General features: G+C 61.9%; 1 protein-coding gene across 2 annotated transcripts in view; it reads right to left on the bottom strand.

Annotated features, from left to right (window-relative positions):
- Positions 1–277: 277 nt before the first annotated feature.
- Positions 278–20030, bottom strand: part of Pax7 (paired box 7) — an 89005-nt gene continuing 69252 nt past the window's right edge. For both annotated transcript variants that reach the window (XM_026400815.2, XM_026400818.2), the window contains exons 8-9: positions 9628–9874; positions 278–3073 (exon numbers count right to left, since the gene is read on the bottom strand). In XM_026400815.2, coding sequence (XP_026256600.2) covers positions 2958–3073; positions 9628–9874 — 363 coding nt within the window. In that variant the 3' untranslated portion in view covers positions 278–2957. The remainder of the gene's footprint in view (positions 3074–9627; positions 9875–20030) is intronic.

The following is a 20030-nucleotide window of genomic DNA, read 5'->3' as shown; positions in this document are numbered from 1 at the left end:
GAAGAGCATACCTCGGGTCTTACACGTCACTTTTTTTTTTTTCATAGCAAGAGAGAAAGACCAAGTGAAAAAAAACAAAGCAACAGAGTGAAGGAACTCAACAGAGCCCGGAATGCATACATCATCTGGAACACACGATAGGCAGATATATCCCTACAGATGGTCCCTGGCACTAGCACGACACACACTGTGGGGGTTTTCTTTCCTTTTTTTTTTTTTTTTAGTATATATATTCATATATAAAAAGTCAACTTCCTATAAACAAACAGCACGTCACCACGTTTCCAACTAATATCCAGTGGGCTCAGGAGAGGAGCCCCCATAGGTAGGACCAGTAGCTACTTGGGACAGTTGGAGGAGACATCTCTTCTCTTGCTAGGGACTCTATTTACAGGGACGGGTGGGGTTGTTTCTGGGCTGGCCTGGCCACTGGACTTCAAGGCCTTTTTCTAGGCTGTGGTCAACCCCCAGGGATTGAAGCTTCGAGCCTCTCGTCCAACCAATATCACTTTCTCAGTGAAGCTGCAAGCTGCCAACGCAAGGTCCAGTTTTATAGACGGAGTTGGCGAGACCACAGATACACGGGGTTTTAGGGAATATCGGCTGGGGGTTAAGGGTCCCCTGGAAAACCAGTGAGTACCATTGTCTCCCGAGACGGTGGCTTGGGAGGAGTCCGAGGTGTTGGACACTGTAATGACAAACCGCTGGGTTGACTCCCAAGCAGGTCTTGGTTTTGTTTCACGGTGGGGGCAGATCATTGGGATTGGTCCTAGCATGGGAATGTCACTATTGGTGCTGGGCTGGAAAGTTTTGATGTCACCTGCCCGAGAGCCCTGCTCCTGAGTCACACAGGCTGTGAAGGGACTCAGACGGGTCCTGAGCCGGGCCTCCAGGGAAGGACTGGCCATTAAGGAATGTGGACAAAGATGGTGTTGGTCTTCTGAGTGGCCTTCTGGCTGTGACAGCTACAACAGCGTGGACTGCGCTTCCAAGGGACAACAAGATCTTCCCTTTTGTCCAGAGCTTGAAGCACCCAAAGTCTCTTGGAGTGGATGCTCCAGTTGGCTGAACCTGACGGGCCACTGCTGTCCGGGTGCCCACCGCCACCAAAGAGCCCATTTGTCCTCAGTTATCAATTGGTCGCTCTGAACCGCAGGGTACAAGCCATCCTGGTCAGGGCTCAGGACTGGCTTGGTGTGATCAGTTCTCACGAAGAGAAACAGGTGAGCATGGTCCCACAGGTGATGTCCATGTGGACGAGTGTCCTAGCTTCTTGTCCATTTGGCCCTCCAGGAGGAAGGACCTCAGGTGAGCTCCCAAAGCAGCATCCCTTCCCTCTAGGAATGTCTCGTGGGCTGAGGGCAAGAGGCCTGGACGGAGCAGACAGGTGGCCTCGCGTGCCCAGGTGGGGACAAGCAACAGGGTCCAGTGTTTGTGGATTCCTTGCCGTGTCCCCCATCACAAGTGTCCTGTAGCCGGCCGCACTGGTGCAGGTGAGCTGAGCGGAGTGTATGAGGGGGTGAGGGGGACGGTGGACCGTTTCCATGAAGGTGGAGGTGGGAAGCGCCCGGGGAGGAGGGGCAGGGCGTGAAGCCGAGGCCCCGGCTCTTGGGAGAGCAGAGCTGGAGGAAGCCGCTGGAGTGCTGAAGGCAGGAAGGAGTCTTTTCTCCTCTTTTCTAGAACCTTCTGCGTCTTCCTCTGCCCAGGCCCAGGGTTTGGAAATGGCCAACATGCACCCAGGTCAGCTGGACCCCATCAGGAGACAGAGGCCTCTTGGCCCAGAGCGAGTCAGCGCTGAAAGATGGGTGGGACCAAAACGCCAAGGGGACTTGGCAGGCTGATCTGGAGGGCAGGCCACCCCTGCCCAGTCCAAGACCCTCCTCCGAAGCTCTGGCGGAAGCCCTGCGCCTCGGCCCATCCGGGGCCCGCGGCGGGAAGATGGCGGCCTTTCCTGCAGCAGGGTGCAGGGTGGGCTCCCGTCTCTGAGGAGCCTTCGTGGGGATCCTGACTCCAGGGAGGTGGACGTGAGGCCAAGGGCTGGAGCGTCTGGCCTCCCTGGCTGGCCGCCCTCCAGGGAAAGGATTTTGGTCAGGAAAGTCCCTTCCGGGCCCACCTTGCACCTCTTTGCTGGTGACTGTCCCCTCTGTGTCCCATCCGACCCCACTGAGGAGGGAGCTGAGCAGCTTCGCAGACCGCCCCCGGGGTGGACGCGGCTGGAACTGGGCTTCGGTTGAAGAGCCTCTGCCTCCTGGAGCCTGAGGTGGGTGCTGGCGCTCTGGGCCAGCAGATGTGGCCTGCAGTGTGACCAGCCTGCCGCCCCACAGCCCCGGCCCTGGTCGAGCCTCTGCCCTGTCCCCGGTCTCCTCAGCAGGGCTGTGTGGGGAGGGTGCTGAAGTCCTCCAACGTCCTGGGTGAAGTCGAGACCGTCACCCGCTGACTCCCTTGGGGAGACCCCGGGGTCCCCTCTGCTGGAGCCCCCGTGTCCTGAGGAGGAGAGAGCTGTGGTTCTGGTGCTGAGCCAAAGATCCGCCGTGGCGGGGGGGGGGGGGTTCCCAGCACTGGTAGCTGACGGGGTCACCCGAGCTTCCCCTGCCCTCTGGCCAGGGCACCCCGCTGCAGAACGCAGCCCACAGGGTGGCATCGCAGGCTCCGTCCCGCTCCGGGGCCGAGGTGCCCTGTTCGGAACGGGCCTCAGTCTCCACCCTGGGTTCTGGAGGTCACGGCAGATCTGAGCAGGGGACGTTGCAGGGTGGCCTCAACCCTTCTGGGAGGGACTCCAAGGGGCCATGGAGGGTCCCCAACCACAGGTGACTGACGGGAGGGCTGCTGATGAGCAGGGGACGGGCTCCCTTCCTGGTCTCCCGTGGCCCCAGGGGGATGAGGGGGACGGAGGCGGAGGCTCAGGGGTCAGGAGGGGGTGGGCTGGGCCTCGGGCTGGGGCAAGTCGCCCCAGGAGCCTAGTAGGCCTGGCCAGTCTCCACCGGCAGGAGTCCCAGCACCGCGGAGTGCTCCCCGAGCTTCATGCGACGCTGCGTGGACAGGCTCACGTTTTTGGCCAGGTAATCAACAGCAGCTGGAAAAAGAGAGAGAAACTCCTAGAAATTGAGGTTCTTTTGGTCTATCTTCCATTTACTCCATCCATCCATCCATCCATCCATCCATCCATCCATCCATCCACCCTTTGGCCATCTATCCGTCCATCCTGGCCTTCTCTCCCTCCTCCCCCTCCCTCCCTCCATCCCCCTCTTCCTGAAGCTCTTCTCTCACCTCCTCCCCTGCACTCGGCACACAGTCACCTAACATTTAATGTTTATAGCTTTCTGGTGGGTTCTGTAGGGACAGAATATGGAGGGGATCCACAGTGTCGAGGGGAGAATAATTGCCTCTTCCCACCAGCCCTCTGCACACCCCAGCTGCGGGGGATGACCAGGGAGTCCCTTGAGTCCAGGTAGCAATGCCTGCTCTGGACCCTAGCCCAGCTCATGGGTGAAGCCAGGCAGGACCTCACACAAACACCAAGGCAGCCTCGTGGGGGAGCTGAGGGGTCCGACAGGAGGAGGAGCCAGGGCCCCCGGGGTGCAGGGAGCCGAGCCTGCAGCCTCTGGTCATGCAGAGGAGATGGACGAGCCTCTGAGGATGTGTGTGCGTGTGTGAGTGAGTGAGTGGTGCGCACTCGTGTGTGTGGACCCTGTGAACAGAAACAAGAATCTCCTTGAAGCAAGAATGAGGCTGCGTGCGTGTTCACGCCCACACACGTGAGTCAGGCACACCTTTGGGAGTAGATGACAGAGGAAATGGCTGGGATTGTGCAGGTGCTATGTGCCGTGAGTTGCACCTGAGCCAGGTGCACGTGTCTACCTGTGTCTGGGTGCAGCTGTGATCAGTGGCCTACTCCTACGACGGCTCTGGCTACCCTCAGTAAGGCCAGAGCAGAAATCAGGCCTGACCTGAGAGCTCCCAGGCAGGGGGCGGAGGCCTCCTGGGACCCAGAGATGCTGCCCTGCAATCCCCTGGGACCTCGGGGCACCTCACTAGGGGACTAGCGTCCAAGGCCCGGCCCAACACCCACTCCAGCCCCCACCCCAGGGGTCACTACTACGTTTCCCACTGTGGGAGCCTGCTGCCTAGAGCAGGTGGGGGGCAGGTGATGGACACGGGCTGAGTGGGAGGGCAGGGGCCTCCTGGACAGTAGCTGCTGGGGGCTGGATCACCTTGTGGTTCCAGTGACCCAGGTTCGAGTCCAGAACCTGCCACCTGAGCCTCGGTGTCCTTGTCTGTAAAATGGGGCTATTTATTACCCCACGGAGGCTGCAGAGTCCACCGAAGGCTGAAGGACACACACAGGTGTGGTCAGCTGGGCCTCCCCCCTCAGGCCGTGAGCTCGGCCATCGCTGGCTCAGTGTGGTAGGACCTGAGACTGGGACTTGGTGAGCAAATGTGACCTTTGAAAGGGTCAGAAAGGAAAGTGGCGACAAAGAGGCGGCCACCTCCTGCTCATGTGGCTTTGGGCAAATCACTGTTCTTTGGTACCAGGATTGACTCAGGGGCACTCGGCCACCGGGCCCCACCCCCAACCCTGTTTTGCATTTTATTTGGAGACAGGGTCTCCCTGAGTTGCTTAAGGCTTCACTGTGGCTGAGGCTGGCTTTGAACTTGTGATCCTCCTGCCTCAGCCTCCCGAGCTGCTGGGATGACAGGTGTGGGCCACTGTACCTGGTGCAAATCCCTCTTCCTCTCTGGGCCTGTGTCCCGTCTCTAAATGGGGAGAGCAGACTCCAGCCAGCTCTAGGCTGCTGTGAGGAGGGTCACACGACATGACGCTCTTCTGGATGCTGGGCACAGAAGGCCTGGGCCAAGGCCCCCGGGTTCCTGAAGGATGTACCAAGACCCCCGAGTCCCTGGGAGTGTCTGGCCTGTGCCCTGAGCTGCCAGGCTCCAGGTGGGTGGTAGGAGGGTAGGCCCCTCCAGGGTCTGAGGAGCCCCAGGGGCAGCCCACCTCCTGGAGTCCCCAGGGGCAGCCCACCTCCCGGGGCCTGGAGCAGAGGGGGCTGTGGCCTGCTGCCTGCCCTGGACCTGCCCCTGCCCTGCTCTGGGGGTGGGTGGTACACCGGGCCTGGCCTGCAGAGACCCCCGGCTCTGGCCACGCCGCTCCCCTAGCTGGGTGCCCCCCCAGGAGGACGCGGTCTCAGCGGGGTGAGAGGACGGGCAGGAGGAAGAGCTGGCAGTGCCCAGAGCTCGGCCCTGTGGACCCGCTCACAGCACCGCGAGCTCTTGGGTCACTGAATTGTCACCCAGGCTCTTTGAGGCGGCTGGGTGAAGAGCCCCTTCCACAGCATGGAGCTGACGTCCTGGGACCAACTTGCAATGTCACACAGCTCCCAAGTCGGGAAGCCAGGCTGCAGACCCAGGCAGCCCAAGGCCCCCTCCCCAAACCCCACAGCGTCCCCAGCGGCCCCTGCAGAATGACCGGGGAAGAGCGTGGGGGGCCCTCTCCATCCGAGACTCACGTGGGTCCACTCCTTCCCCAGGCAAAGCCAGTGACATGTCCAAGGTCACTCGGCCAAGTCAGGTGGCCTCTCCCCCATCACAGACGCTGCTCCTGCTCCCCGTGTTCCACACGCACGAGGTGGACAGGACCCCGTTCAATCTTTCTTTTTTTGGTGCCGAGGATGGAGCCCCGGCTTCCTGCTCCCGGTCAGTGCTCTGCGCTGAGCTGCGGCCTGGCCCCGTTCAATGCTCCCAGCAGCCCCTGTGCCTTAGGAGTGACGGCCCCATTCGGTGAATGAGGACCCAGGCACAGTGATGGCCCAGAGTCACACACAGCATGTGACATGGAGGAGCCTGAATGGTCCCTGGTGTACCTCTAGCCACTCTGCCTCCTCCTCCACTTCTCTGAGCCACCGGCCCGTGGCCCAGCACACAGTAGGAGCTTGCCCAGGTCCTGCCCTGTCAAGGTGGCCGAGGGGCCATCAGGAAGCCACACTGGCGACCCAGCCAACTCCAAGGGCACCCCGCGTGCCTGCCTCTCCAGGGTGGAGGCGGGGCCGATGAGGGCAGGGCTGTGACATTCCTCGTTAGGGCCTCTGCCAGGCCCTCCCTGTCCCTCTGTCTCTCCATGGCTCCCTTCCCCTGCCCCACGCCGCGCCTGGGCTCTAAACGTCTCAAATTAGATTAATCAGGCGTTGGCAGGAGGGTGGCCGCAATGCCAACGCGTAAACAGACACCAGCCGTCAGCGCTGCGTCAGCCGCGGCCCCAGAGGAGGACCCGTCCAGACACAAGTTCTTATTAGACTTGTCAGATCGATTAAAATCCTCTCCACACTCCTGAGCTCTATCAGTGCATCATTAGCTCAGCCCCGGCCTCTGGGAACACCGGGGCCAGATCAATCTGCCGCGCGCCCCATCTCCGGCCCCTGCCCCACTCCCTCCGGGGACAGGGAGGGACAGATAGATGGACGGACAATGGCCCGACAAGAGAGGAAGGTGTGACCGTGTCCCAGGAAGGTGGGAGGCTTCGAGAGGACTCGGCTGCATGGGGGTTTGGCCACGTGGGGTCCACACACACCTGCGGTGGCCCTCCAGAGAGGGAGCACACGCCGATAGCTACCCCTGGTGACCTCAGGCAGAGAACCTCTCTGGGATGCTGTTTCCTCACCTGTGCAAGGGAATCACCACGTGCTGCCCAGGGTGGCCGTGGGGATGGAGGGCAGGCCACAGTAGATGCTCAATAAACAGTCAGTCCCTTCCTTCCCACACAACCTGCTGTTTCTACCTTGAATCAGCGGACTCACATGCTGGTGATGCACTCGGATCTCAGTGGACCTCAGTGTGCATCTGTGGGTGTGTGTGAAGCTGTGAACACAAATCGTGCACAGGAAGGCCTAGTAGGTGTCGGTAACTGAGCGTCTCACACCAGCTTATGGCTTAGGGTGGCTGAAGTCAGGAGACCCTGAATCCTCCGTTCTCCTGCTGTGGGACCTTGGGAAAGCTACCTGGCCTCTCTGATCCTCATTTTTAAAACTGTAAGTTGGAGACAAATCGATTTGAGAAGTACATGAACAAGGAACATGGGTTTCATCCGGTGTCCCCTGGACTGGACTCACGCCAGGCAGGTGTGAACGGTCACAGGTGACCCTGGGCACACGTGGCAAGCTCAGAATGCGTGACTCTTGACACACACCGAGAGCCCAGCCGCAGGGTGTCCAGTGGCCTGTGGACCTGGGGCAGGTTAGAGTGGAGAAGGGGGTCTGCCCAGGAAGCCAAGGGCCAGGGAGAAGGCCCCATGGGAAACTGGAAGGCAGCGGAGCCTCGTCCCAGCCCCTTTCACAGGTGGGAGGACTGAGGCTGCAGGCGTCAAGAGCCCACGCCAGCGGGCAGCGGCGGTGGGGCTGGGGAGGGTGGCCCAAGAGGAGCTCCAGCTCTCCCTGGAGGACCCATCGGGGAACTGGAGTTGGAGGGGCAGGAGGAGGAAGGGGGAGAGGAGGGGAGAGAAGGGACAGGGCTCCTCTCGCCTCCCGGGCCCCTTCCCTTTTGATCCCCTCCCCCGCTCCCCCCGCGCTGACTCCGGGGTTAATTCTATTTCCGAGCTGGGCAGGCGCCCTGGAGCAGGGCACGGGCTCCGGGTGTGACTAACGCCTGCCCCGGGCCGGCTCTTGATCAAGAGCATGTGTCCCGCTCCGTGCAGGGACATGCGCTGGGTCAGCGGGTCGCCAGGGCCCCTCTGGGAGCACTCCCCGCGCACACGAGTGCACCCTGCTCCTGAGCACACACACGTGCTCCCATGCACACACATTCGCACGGTCACACACAGACACGCCACACACGTCCCCCCCCCACAGATTCAAACACGTGCTCCCACCTGAAGGAACAGCGGCACACACGTAGGCACACCTGCACACGCTGCTCCTTCTGCAGGACCACGCGGTGACTCGAGCACACGCACACCAAGCACACGTGCACGCGAGGACTCGAGCGACCCCACGCACACACCTGAAGGCACATTGGAAACATGGGCGTGCGTGACTGCCACCGAGGCGCCCACGCATGGGTACACACGCGTGTCCGTGCACACAGACCCACAGGTGCACCGTGCGCACACGACGCCCTTCCTCAGCAGGTGTGTGTGGAGTCGCCCGCCCGCGTTCCCCCACGTGCTCACCGCGCCTGACACGCGGACACACAACTCACCCGCTCTACGCAGATGCCAACATACTAGGACACACAAGCCTGAACTGGGTCACTCGTGGTGCCACCGCCACACTCACCCAGATATATGTGTGCACAGGAGCGGGCTCACCCACGGGCAGGGCCACAGGAGAGGAGGGGGCAGGAAGCGGCACGCAGGCCGGGCGGGTGGAGAGGGCGCCCCGGGGTCGGGGGCCTCACCCCCTCCCTTCGCCTGCTGATTAGTTTGACACCAGCAGGTGAGGCCCTGGCCAGGAGGTAGGGCAGGAGGGGGCCCGGTGACCTCTGACCCCTGTCCCGTCTGGGCCTGCCCTGCCTCGGGCCCCATCGGGCAGCCAGAGGCCGTGGCCAGGTCCGCCCTCCCCAGCCTTTGGTCTGAGAGTCTCCTGTCCCCTGTCTGCAGATGGGTTCCAAGAGGATGGCATCGGGGGCGGGCAGGGGACAGCAGGCAGCTGGGGACACTGAGGCTGAGGGGTCGGGCTGGATGCCAGAGATTCACACACAGCTGCCCCAGCCTGGGGACAGCACGGGGCAGGGCCTCACACTGTGCCACCAAGCTGGCCACCACGAGCCACACGCTGGCTACTGAGCACTCGAATATTGGCGAGCGCAGCCAGGGAGCCGAATTCAGAGGTTTATTTAGTTTTTATCTCATCTAGATTTGAAAACCCGTCGTCCACTGAGTCATTTCATGGCTGGGAAACTTGTCAGTCTCTCTGAGCCACCTGAGTGTGTGAATCTACTTCCCAACTGTAGACTTTATGAAATTTCAATATGGAGAGAGCATTTCTGTTCTTTTGCCGTCGTGGGGAGCGAACCCAGGGCTTCGGGTGCCAGACGGCACCCTGCTCCCGAGCTGTCCCCAGCCCTGGGCTGTGCTTCTCATGCAAGTTTAGTGTCTGAATTAAAATGGAAAAACAAAACGAAATGAAATGAGACAAAACACAGTGCCATCAGGTGAAACACTCAGCAGATATCAAAGCCCAGCATGGAAGACACAATGCAAAACCCAAAATTAATAACCGTTTGGGGCTGGGGCTGGGGCTCCGTGGGGGTGCTTGCCTGGCGCACGTGAGGCCCTGGGTCCCATCCTCAGCACCACAGAAAAAGGAATAAATAAATAACTAAAATAAAGCTATTGTGTCTGTCTACAACTTAAAAATCTCTTAAAAATGATGATTTTATGTGCATTGCATGTTGACGTGATCATCTTTCAGATCAGGTTCAATAAAATACGCCAGGAAAGGTCATTCCGCTCTCTCTTCTCTGCTAACGCCACGGAGCGCTCGGGGCTGTGTCCTGGAGGAGTCGCACCGGGGCCCGGGCAGGAGACAACTGGACTTGAGGCTCGGCTCCTTCGTGGAGGCCGACTCTGCGTCCCTTCTGGACCTGGTCTGCCCATCTGCGAGGTGCCCCCCCACCCAGGGGCCCGGGGACACTCACTCTGGCCGTACTGGCCGTACTGGTAGCCGGCCACGGGGTCCACGCCGTAGCCGGTGGTGCTGTAGGTGGGCGGGCAGTAGGACTGGGAGGTGGGCAGGCTGTCTCCAGGCTTGATGGCGTCGGCCCTCTGGCTGCAGCTGCCCGAGATGGAGGAGGCTGAGTCCAGGCCGCCGTGCAGCGGGGAGATGGAGAAGTCGGCCTGAGGCTGCGGGGGCACGGCACTGGGGCTGCTCAGGATGCTCATCACCTGCCGAGAGACGTCAGTGCCCGGGACCGCCCACCAGGACGGAGGGCGCCGGGGCCTGGCCTGGTGGGCGCGGGGCGGCCTGTGCTGGAGCAGACCCCTCAAGGTCCCTGCAGCCTCTGTGTCCCCTTGGGAGCGACAGGGCTGCCGTCTCTGCTGCTCTCCTGCCCACGGCCCAGCCCAGGGGTCCCCCTTCCCCTGAGAGAGCCTAGGGCAGGGCAGGCCCTGGCACACCTCCTTGTCCCCACGGCCTGGCTCAGGGGTCACCCCGGGCCTGGCTGTCAAGGGGCCAGGAATGAGTGTGTGAATGAATGAACTCATGGGGTGCGGGGTCTCCCCCTCGTCAGGCACCTCCCCCCAGACCAGGAAGGCCGACCTCTATCCCTGCAGAGCAGCAGGACACTGGCCGAGCTTCACCCACCTCTGCAGAGGCTGGCTGGGCTCTGGACTCCCGGCCTTCCTGCCTCCTGCCCTGCCCCTCCTCAGCATGTGGCCGGTGCTTTTATTGTATCTTATTGGGGGGGGGGAGCAGGGTGACTGGGGACTGAAGCTCGGCTCTACCACTGAGCCACAGCCCCAGCTCTTTTTACCTTATTTAGAGACAAGGTCTGGCTGAGCCACCCAGGCTGCCCTTGAACGTGCCCTTGCACCTCCCGCCCTCTTCCTCCTCAGCAGGTGTGTGTGGCCCAGCAGCCAGTGCTTAAGGTAGCTTCCTGGGGGCCCTGTTTTGACTCTGGCAGCTCCCTGATGTCTGTGACCATCACCACCTCCCGACTTGGCCCGGGGACAGCAACTGGGATGTCCCCTCAGTGCTGGCCCTGGGACTGACCTGTGGGGCTTGTCTGTAGAAACCGAGCTTCAAGGAGCTGGGGTTGGGATGTCGGGATGAAGGTCACTTATTCATTCAACAAACAGGCACCACTAACAGCTGGCCCGGCCCTCAGAGCCCTGGGACTTCAGAGGACAGAGTCCTGGTGCCTGCCCCAGGTGGGGAATGGAGGGAAAGGTCCAGGCTTGGGGATGTGACACACAAGGGCCATCAGGGCCATGGAGCACTGAGGGACTGGACTGAGACAACTCCCTGAGCCCACGGAGGGCGTCCCGCCAGCTCAGGGGTCCAGGAAAGCTAAGCAGAGTCACCTGCTGAGGAGTGGCCCCAGGGGACAGCAGACCCTGGGGAATGAGAGGGCAGCGTCCCCACCCAACCAGGGGAGGACAGACGGGTCCCGTCTGCAGAGCCCAGGACTCCAGTGACCTCCTGCCACGGCCACCCATTTGGGGAGGGAGGGCGCCAGGTGGGGACAGTTCCGCTATCACCAGCCCCGCTCAGAGCAGAGGCTCCAGACGCACAGCCCTGTGCTCTGCCTTCCCGGAGACCCTCCTCAGGGACAGCAGGCTGCGGGCACCTCCTGAACAGCCCACCTGCCCCGTACGTGCATGGCCACGGGATTTGCTCGGGCCGCAGAGGCCTGGATCCCTCCCGTGGGAACCTCGGGGGTGTCCCTCAACTGCTGTGACCATCTGTAATCCTCAGGGAAAAGGGTGACGATGTCCCTGACACCAGGGTAGCTGAGGACGGAGTGATCTTGGCATGGAACAGGCTTTGCCTCCTTGGTGGCCGTCCTTCCTGCCTCCCCTCCTCCTGACCACTGACCACCACGCTACCTGCCCAACCCAGAACCCCATGGACAAGAGTGGGGCGGAGCCAAGATGCCCATCTCTCAGAAGAAAAGACTGAGGTCTGCAGAGGCCGGGGCTGCCCCAGATCTCAGAGCAGGTCTGCAGGCCTGCTGTCCAGGCCCAGGCTCCCCGCCCAGGCTCCCCACTCTCAGGGCCAGGCCCAGGGCCAGGGCACTGCTGAGCTGTGGCCTGGCTGGCCTCATCTCCTGTAGCTGTGGGGATCCCACCGAGGCGTCCAGGAACCACTGTGTGTCTCTGGGTTCTCAAGAGGGAGCTGGGGAGGGTCCTGGAGCGGCCTCACGGTCCACCCAGGGCTGCAGGCCGAGCTCTGCAGTGGAGCCGGTGCTCTGCCCGCACAAGGCCCTGGCTTCCACCCCCAGCACCAGGGGAAATCATCATAGATATCTATTTAGAGAGAGAGAGAGAGATCATAGCCTGGTTTTGGGTTGGAGACGCAGCTCCGTGGCACAGCGTTTGCTTAGTAAGCACAAGGCTCTGGGTTCAATCCCTGCACCCCAAAAAAATTAAAAAGAAAAAAGAAAAAGAAGGCAGGAAGGAAGGAGAAAGGAAGGAATGGATGATTCCTCCCCCTCCATTCCCTGCCCCACACAAACATGGAGCCTGCTCCCTCCCCCTGGGGGAGGAGGAATGGGGACCGGGAGGACCAGGCTGCTTTGGAACCGGCTGCAGCTGTGCCTGGACCCCGTGCTCAATCTGTAAGACAGAGATCTGCACAGAACGGCCACCAAAGGGACCGCACCCCTCAAGAGTGACCGGTGGCCCCCAGAACCTCCCCGTAAAGGCTTCTCGTGATGGGACCTGTGCCAGCCTGCCCCAACTCCTCCCGCTCTCCAACCTGGTAACGCACAGCCCAGCAACGCCAAGTGTCGCTCCCCTCCTTCCTCCATCTATTCATTCAACAAACATTTCTCAGGGTGCCACCGTGTGCCGAGCTCTAGATAAGGCGGCGGGGCTCTCTGAGGACAGGACCGAACGTGTTTGACCATCTCTACCGCCCACGGCCCACACCGTGATCTGGGAAAAGCTCTGTTGAATCCATGTGTATTCAGTGAGCACCTACTATGTGCCAGACCCTGAGCCAGGCACTGGGGACAGAGCAATGGACGATGCTGATTCCACACCCGACCCAGGGAAACTGAAAACCACCAAGTGTGTGGATAAATAACCTAATTTCTGTTCCTGCTAAATGCTATGGAGGACAAATAAGGGCATGTGGTGGTTGTGGGGAGCCAGGAAGACACCCCCCCACACACACACACACCCATGAGGGAATATCCAGAAAGACCGAAAAGGACTAGCCATGGAAGATGTGCAGGCGAGCTTTCCAGGCAGGGGCATCTGCAAGTGCAAAGGCCCTGGGGTGGGAACACACCCAGCAGGTATAAGAAATAGCAAGAAGGTCAACGTTGAGAAGAAAAATCATGGCAGCTGCCAGGCGTCCCGCAGCCCTTTGTCAGGAGGGGCTTGTGTGGTGCCCAGTGGCTCAGAAGGCCTTGGACCCTGGCCGTTAACAGGCGGCTCAGAAACAGCTTGGGCCCAGGGAGCTTTTCCTGTAATGGGATTTGCTCAATGGGATTTGCCCTGGAACATCAAATCAAATCCACATCTGGGGTAGGTGTGAATGGGGGAGGCGAGCTATCGGCTCCGTCTCTCCCAGAGTCCCCGGAGGCCTGCGGATCAAAGGGCTTCCATTTCATCCAACCCCCTGTTTCCAGGCAGAGCTGCTTCCCAACAAATGGGACAGGGCCCGAGTAGAGAGGAGGGAGGGGTGCTGCCGAGAAAGCCAGGCCCCAGCCGTACCCTGGTCACTTCCAGGGCTCCCCAAGCAAATGGGCTATTACTGCCCCCATTCTGCAGACGGGGAAACTGAGGCAAGGGGCTGTAAACAGACCCCCTGAGGTCAAGCAGCAGGAATTACAGAGCAGGGACTTGCGTGCATCTCCTGGATGCCCAGCTCTGCTCTTTCCCCATGGGGGGGGGCTGAGCTGCTCAGAGCCCCGCCAGCCCAGGTGGCCCTCTGCCAGCCTCGGGCTCGCCCAGGGACCTCTGGGAGTCCCTCTTTGCCCACAGAATCGGGAAGCGTTTTGCCCACGGTGAGGGGCCCGGCTGAGGTCTGGGGCCTGCAAACTTTTGAACTTGAGGAAGTCCTGGCCTGGTGCGGTAATCCACCCCCTCAAGAATGCCGCGTCTCTGCCCGGGTGGGTTTGCCTCCTTCCCGGTGACCTTGCTCTTGCTAATGTATTACTTCTTGGTACGTTACCGTTACTAACTCAAAATCAATACCGACCTCCACATCTGTAAGGTTTTATCTGAAGGCAGATCTCGGGGCTGTCCGTCAGGCTGACTGACAGCCGTCCCTTCCTCTCCCTCCCCCCACCCCTGCCCCCCCCAGCCCCTTCCCCTCCCTCTGCTCCAAATCAGTCCCAGCCCGGACCAGACTAAATCAATAAGGGGCCAGCCTCACCCTCCCTTCCGCCCGCTGGGGAGAGGCTGGCTGGTTTCGGGGGTGGGGACCCCCCTTCCTCAGCCTCTGCTCACCCCCCTCCCCCGGGACGCGCGGGCGCGCTCCCCGACTTTAAAAGAAGGGGATGGGAAAATGTAATTAATTCCCTCCGTTCCTGAGCTGGCCCCGGGGCCTGGGACGCGGGGACTGAGCTGGAGGTCTGCACCCTGTGTGATAACCGAGCGTGGCTTTGGGAGCGCGGCTGCAATTAGAAGGGCCATCGCCACCGTCCTGGCTCCGTGGCAGGATCTGGGTGGGTGCAGGGGGGCCTCAGCAGGGTGCAGGGGGGGAGGCGGCGCAGGGACCTGAGCCTGGGGGGCCGGGCCCTTGACAGCTGGAGGGGGAGGGGCCTCAGATCGGGCCAAGGACCCCTGGGATCAGCTGCAGGTCAGGGAGCGCCCCCTCCTCACGGCTAGAGGGGCACCGAGGCCCTGAGGGGGACCCGTGAGGGCCCTTGGTCAGTCGGTGCTGGGCCGGGGGCTTCTCTAGCCGCCAGGTTCCCCCGTGACTGCTTTAACCCGCCGGTTCAGCCTCAGTCTTCCCGTCTCTACAGTGGGGTCACGCAAAGGACTAAATGAGTAAGTGCACAGGGAGTGCCCCAGAGGGGGCCTGGCACCCGTCTGTCCCCAGGGAACCCGGCTGTCTCCTCCCCTGCTGGCTCCCCTCAACCCCTCCCCAAGGGGACCTCCTCTTTGTCATTGTGGCTTCACAGGAGGCACCTTCTGGAGGAGCATTGCTCGGCCCCCAGGACAGGTCTGCCACCCCCCAGAGCCCGGGGTCACTCTGACACGACACCCCACCTGCATGAGTGTGTCCCTGGAAGGCAAGTGGCACGGGCAGGCACGGGCCCTGATGGCGAATCTGTGACACCTCCCCATCGCCACCTAGCCAGGCCTGAAGTCCACAGACCCCTCCTCACGCACACCCCACGGAGCAGCTCACGCCGCCCGCCCGGTGCACACACCAGATCAGAGTGAGCGACGCTCAGACAGCTTCTCCTCACAGCCCCGGGGGGGCCGTGCGACGGACCTTTTTGCACACCGACCTTTGGTGAAACTCGTCAGATTCACTTGCACACGCACACAGCCCAGTGCTCCCCCGAGACCCCGAGGCAGCCTGGAGGTCACCGCTCAAAGGGGAGGAGGACTGGCCGAGTCCCCAGCAAGCAGGCCCTGCCGCGGCCCACGGGGCCTTCCTGTCACTCCCTCCTGTCCCCTGGCCTGTGCGAGGCTGCGAGACACCCACCGACCCGGCTCGCCAAGGGCTTCTCCTCCGAGCCTCAGATTCAGCTCCAGCCCTGGGCCCCATCCTGCTCGCTCGTCCCCTCAGCTTCCATGAGTGTCGAGGGGGGGACATCTGGGGACAGCCTGCTCCCATTGTCAGGACACGGCTTGCCAGGAAAGGAAAGCAAGGTGTCTGAATTGCACGAAAATGTCTTCATGGGCCAAGAGCCATCGGCAGGCTGGGGGGACCTAGGTGTCCCAGCCCCAACTGGCCTGCTGCCTGAGGCCTGGAGCAACTCCACAAGCTGAGGGCAGGCGCCAGGCAGGACTGCTCCCCCGGGTCCCCTCAACCGCTGGGAGTCACTGGGTTCTGGGGCATCAGGTACTTTTCAAAGGTCCCCAGGTGACTGTAATGGGGTGTCATCATCACTCCCCCACACCGTGGGACAACACACGCACACACACACACAGAGACCCACGGACACCACACAGGAGCACACAGCACCCGGGTCAGGCCAGCAGGGACTGGGCACGGGGAGAGCCGCCCGCACAGGCTGCAGGGCCACCACCCACCGGCCAGTATGCATGCCCACGCAGCCTCCAACCCCGTCCACCGCTCCACACACGTGCCTCCACACCGTCCTGCAGCCGCCAAGGGATGCCCAGATACACATCTTGGGCACACACACACACACACATACACACACACACACACGCACGCACACACACTTTCGCTGGTCCCCTGCCTGTCCCAGCTCCACGCTGGGATTAGTAGGAGCGAGAAATCACCCACCCGGGCAGCGGCCACTCTCTCCCCTCCCCCTCTCCCTGGCAGTTCTCTGCTAAGAGGATCTGGCCCCCTGCCCGCCCCCTGTGGACAGCAGTAATGGGCTTCGGGTGCTGACTTGGAGCTTCCAAACGAGATTTCCAGCAGGTCTTCCTGTCCCCCGCCCCCTTCCCCGCCATCCCTGATGGCCCCCACCCCTACCCCCTCCGCCCCCCCCCAGGCCTCACACAGCAGCCCCCGCCAGCCAGGGACCAGGACCAGTGCCGCCGTCCCCACCCCTCTCCCTTGTCACCCCCCAGCTTCCGCGGAGGCCTTTCTAAGCTGCTCCCGCCGCTCTCGGGCCCGAGCACAGCACCTTACAGTTTGCAAACCATTCCCCTTGGGGCTCGACGACTCTGTGACTCCACTTTGCAGATGAGAAACTGAGGCTGGGGGGCTGGCCTCGGTGACCCAGGGGTGAGGGCAGGCGTGGGCCGGGGCCCTTGAGCCCTGGCCCCCAGTCCCAGGCACCTCGCCAAGGTCTCCTCTCACTGCCAACAGCTCATTCATTCAGGCTTATGCCAGTGTGCACACCACGGTGCGTCTGTTGTGTGTGTGTGTAAGGGCGGCATCCGTGTGTATGCGCGTGTGGAGGGCAGGTGTCCTGGAAAGCACAGGTGCAGGCCGGGCAGAGGCCCTTGGGTGAACACCAGGTCACTGGCTGTCACTCTGACTTGGTGGGGACTCCCCACTCTCCACCCCATCAGGGTCTCTCTTCACCCCCCTGCAGTTCAACCCACCAGACAGGAAGGACTCCCGAGGCGGGCTCTGTGTGAGAGGGGGAAGCAGGGTGGGGTGGGAAGGGCACCCTTTGTGAAATTGCAGCAGGACAGATCTAGGTAAGAGGTTGGTAAGAACCTCCTGATGTGGACGGAGATGCTGGAAAGCCAAGCAGAAGCCTCACTGGGTGCAGCCTGACCCAGAGGCAACTTTTCAACCTCATTGCTCCAATCCTCGGCCTGGGTATAGGTGCCTCTGGCCCTGGGTGCTGCTGCACACATACCTACACACACCTGCTCTCTGGAGCACTGATACCCACCCCCACAGTGCTCTCCCTCCCTCTCTCTCTCTCTCTCTCACACACACACACACACAAATTCCCAGTGATTGACAGGATGGCACTCTCTAAATATCTGGAAACATCGAGACGGATCTAGAAAAACTAGATGGAGATTTTTGACCGCACCCACCCTGGGCGGGTCCCTTGGCCTCAGTGCCAGGATGGGTCCCAGGGAGGGTGCTGGGAGTGGTCGGAGCTGGGGGACTCAGAGACCATCTCTGATGGTGCGATAACAGCCCCCGGCCGGGGATTAGAGCGACACGGGCTGCCGGGAGCTGCGCGGGCCGGGGAAGGAAGGGGCCGATCCTGGGAAAGATATGACTATTTAAAGATAATGATTGCATAAATTTAATTAGCACACTTTCACGCGGCAAATGGCCGTTTTGTAATTAATGTATCTGGCCTTACTAAGCATGAAAGATCCCATCTCCCCCTCTCCCTTCCCACTCCCCCTCCTCAGCGGCCCTAATGAAAGACAGAGAGCAAGTGACAGAAACAGTTTGTCATCGGCTCCAGGTGTCAGGGGCCTAATTGGCCGAGCTGAGGGGAGGACGGGGGAGGCACGGGGCCTCCTTGACTCTGGAGGAGGATGGGAGGCCTGAGCTCTGAGGGCCCCCCCCCCCGGCCCGGGGGTCCCCCTCCATCAGTGCCAGAGACGGATGGAGACGGACGGTGCCAGAGAGGCCTCGTTAGGCCCCGAGCAGACAAGCCGGCACGTGTCACAGCGCGTTAGGGACACATGACAGTCGGCCGATGCCCGCTCCAGGGAGAGACGCCCCTCAGCCTCCTCCCGGGGTCGGGAAGCTGGCGCGACACCATCAGAGCCCCCGGTGATTAAGCACCTACTATGTGCAGGGGGCCCAGGGGCTGATGAAATTGGGAGTCACCTTGCACCCGCTGTGCCCAGTGATGGCCAAGTGGCAGGGTGGCTTTGTGAAGGCTCCCGGGGACACCTTCTGAGAAGATGGAGAGGAGTCAGCAGCACAGCGTCTTGGATCCACTGAAACGCGGTACCATGAGGAGCAGCTGCCAGACCCACTCAGCACCTTCTCCCGCCCCCGAGGTGCCGTCCTCTAGGGTGACCGAATGGCCCGACTGGCCTCATGGGAACGTCTGCTGGCCAAGTGGGTACAGCTGCCCATCTCCGTCATGTGCCAAGGTGGTAGGGTCCCCCAGTGTTCCTGCAGAGCCACCAGGTAACGGGGTGCAGAGAGCTTGAGCCACCATGGCCGCGCATACCCCCTGACAGTGACCCTCCACTGTCCTCACCAGCCTCAGCCACGGGCCTGTGCCCAGCACACTCTTGCCCACTTTTCTCTGAGGAAGGAAGAGCGAGGAGGCCCTGAGCCGGCACGGCCAGCCCCGGCCCCGCAGCCCTGGCCCCGGCAGCCCTGGCCCGGACCAAATTCAATTTCGAAGCTTAATGAGTTTGCAGAGGAGCCCAGTGAGCTCCCCACGCCGCTCCTTGCCGGCTGGGTGGTTCCCGGCCGGGCCACCGAGCGCGCGGTGGCTGAGCTGGGAGAGCCCTGGGCCCCGTCGAGAGTGGCGGGGGCACCGAGCAAGTGAAAAATGTCAGAGCAAATTGCTCTTGACAGCGTTAATATCTGCAGCTCATAGCCATAATTACATGTAAATAAATAGCAAAACCACACTCAGCTGGAGGCTCGAGCCGGGGACAGGCACCGCTAAGGACCAGCTGAGGACCGCTGAGCAGCGCCTGCCTCTCTTTCTCTTAGAGCCTGGGTCCCCCCGCCCCCAGCCAGATTCCTGCCGCAGCCCAGGGCAGGGGCCTCAGGATCTGGTCACTCTCGTCCAAAATAAAAGGCAATAAAGAAAGGTTGATGTCCCCTGCCCCACATTCTGGGCCCGCCGTGGGGCGCAGTGGGACCAAGCGTCCTCCCACCCCCCCTCCCTCCTCTCTCCCTGCACATCCTGCTCCGTCTCTGGCTCTCCGCCCTGGGCATCCTGACGACGGTCTCCCGGCCTTGACCTTCTAAGGCCCACCCCTGATCCAGGGGCACCCCTGCATTCCCGCATTCCCGTTTCTGCGAATGACCAGGGTCACTCAGACTCCAGACCCATGTCTCGGTCACCCTCCTTCCCCAAGTCCCAACACCCTGTTGGTCATCCCAGGCCGCGCCCAGTCGCCAGCTAAACATGGCGGGACTTCCTGGAGAGAGCATGAACTGACCCAGGGCCCCTCTGCCACAGGCTCCTCCCTGCCCCCGGCTCCACAGAGGCCAGGAGTGATATCGCCTGCACCTCGCGGGGCTCCCCACCCCGGACCCCGAGGGCAGCACACTCCACTCTTATCAGGGGGTGACTGTGGCCCCCAGAGAGGCCATCCCCAGAAATCACCGAGAGTAAGGACACGCTCAGGGACCTTCCAGGCCTCTGACCAGACGTGCCCCTTGCTGCCACGTTGGGGGACCCATGAACTCGTTGGTGCGGTTCTGTTTGACTGGACCGTCCAGGCCAGCAGAGCAGAGGCCAGGGGCTGGCCTGGCGGGAGGGCCTGGGAGGGTCAGGGGAGGGTCACAGGAAGGGAAGGTGGAAGGAGAAGAGGGTGGAGAGAAGAGGAAGGACCCAAGAGGACCAGGGGACAGCGCAGCCCGGAGGAGGAGGCTCCAGAGCACCCCCCCAGGACCCAGGGCCCTTCTCCCAGGTCCCGCCCGCCCGCCCCTCTGCACAGGGGACTCCCCAGGCCCCCGGAGAGAGGCGCAGACGCCTCTCAGCTCCTCCCAGGCCCTGCCCGCCTCCCCGCACGGAGCAGGGAGCCCCGGAACGCAGGCTCCATTCTTCAGGAAACAAAGATCTTCTCTGGAGCAGGCCCGGGCCGCACCTTC

This window comes from Urocitellus parryii, chromosome 11 (genome assembly GCF_045843805.1).
Source record: "Urocitellus parryii isolate mUroPar1 chromosome 11, mUroPar1.hap1, whole genome shotgun sequence".
Lineage (NCBI taxonomy): Eukaryota > Metazoa > Chordata > Mammalia > Rodentia > Sciuridae > Urocitellus > Urocitellus parryii.
This window is presented reverse-complemented; position numbering and strand designations above follow the sequence as displayed.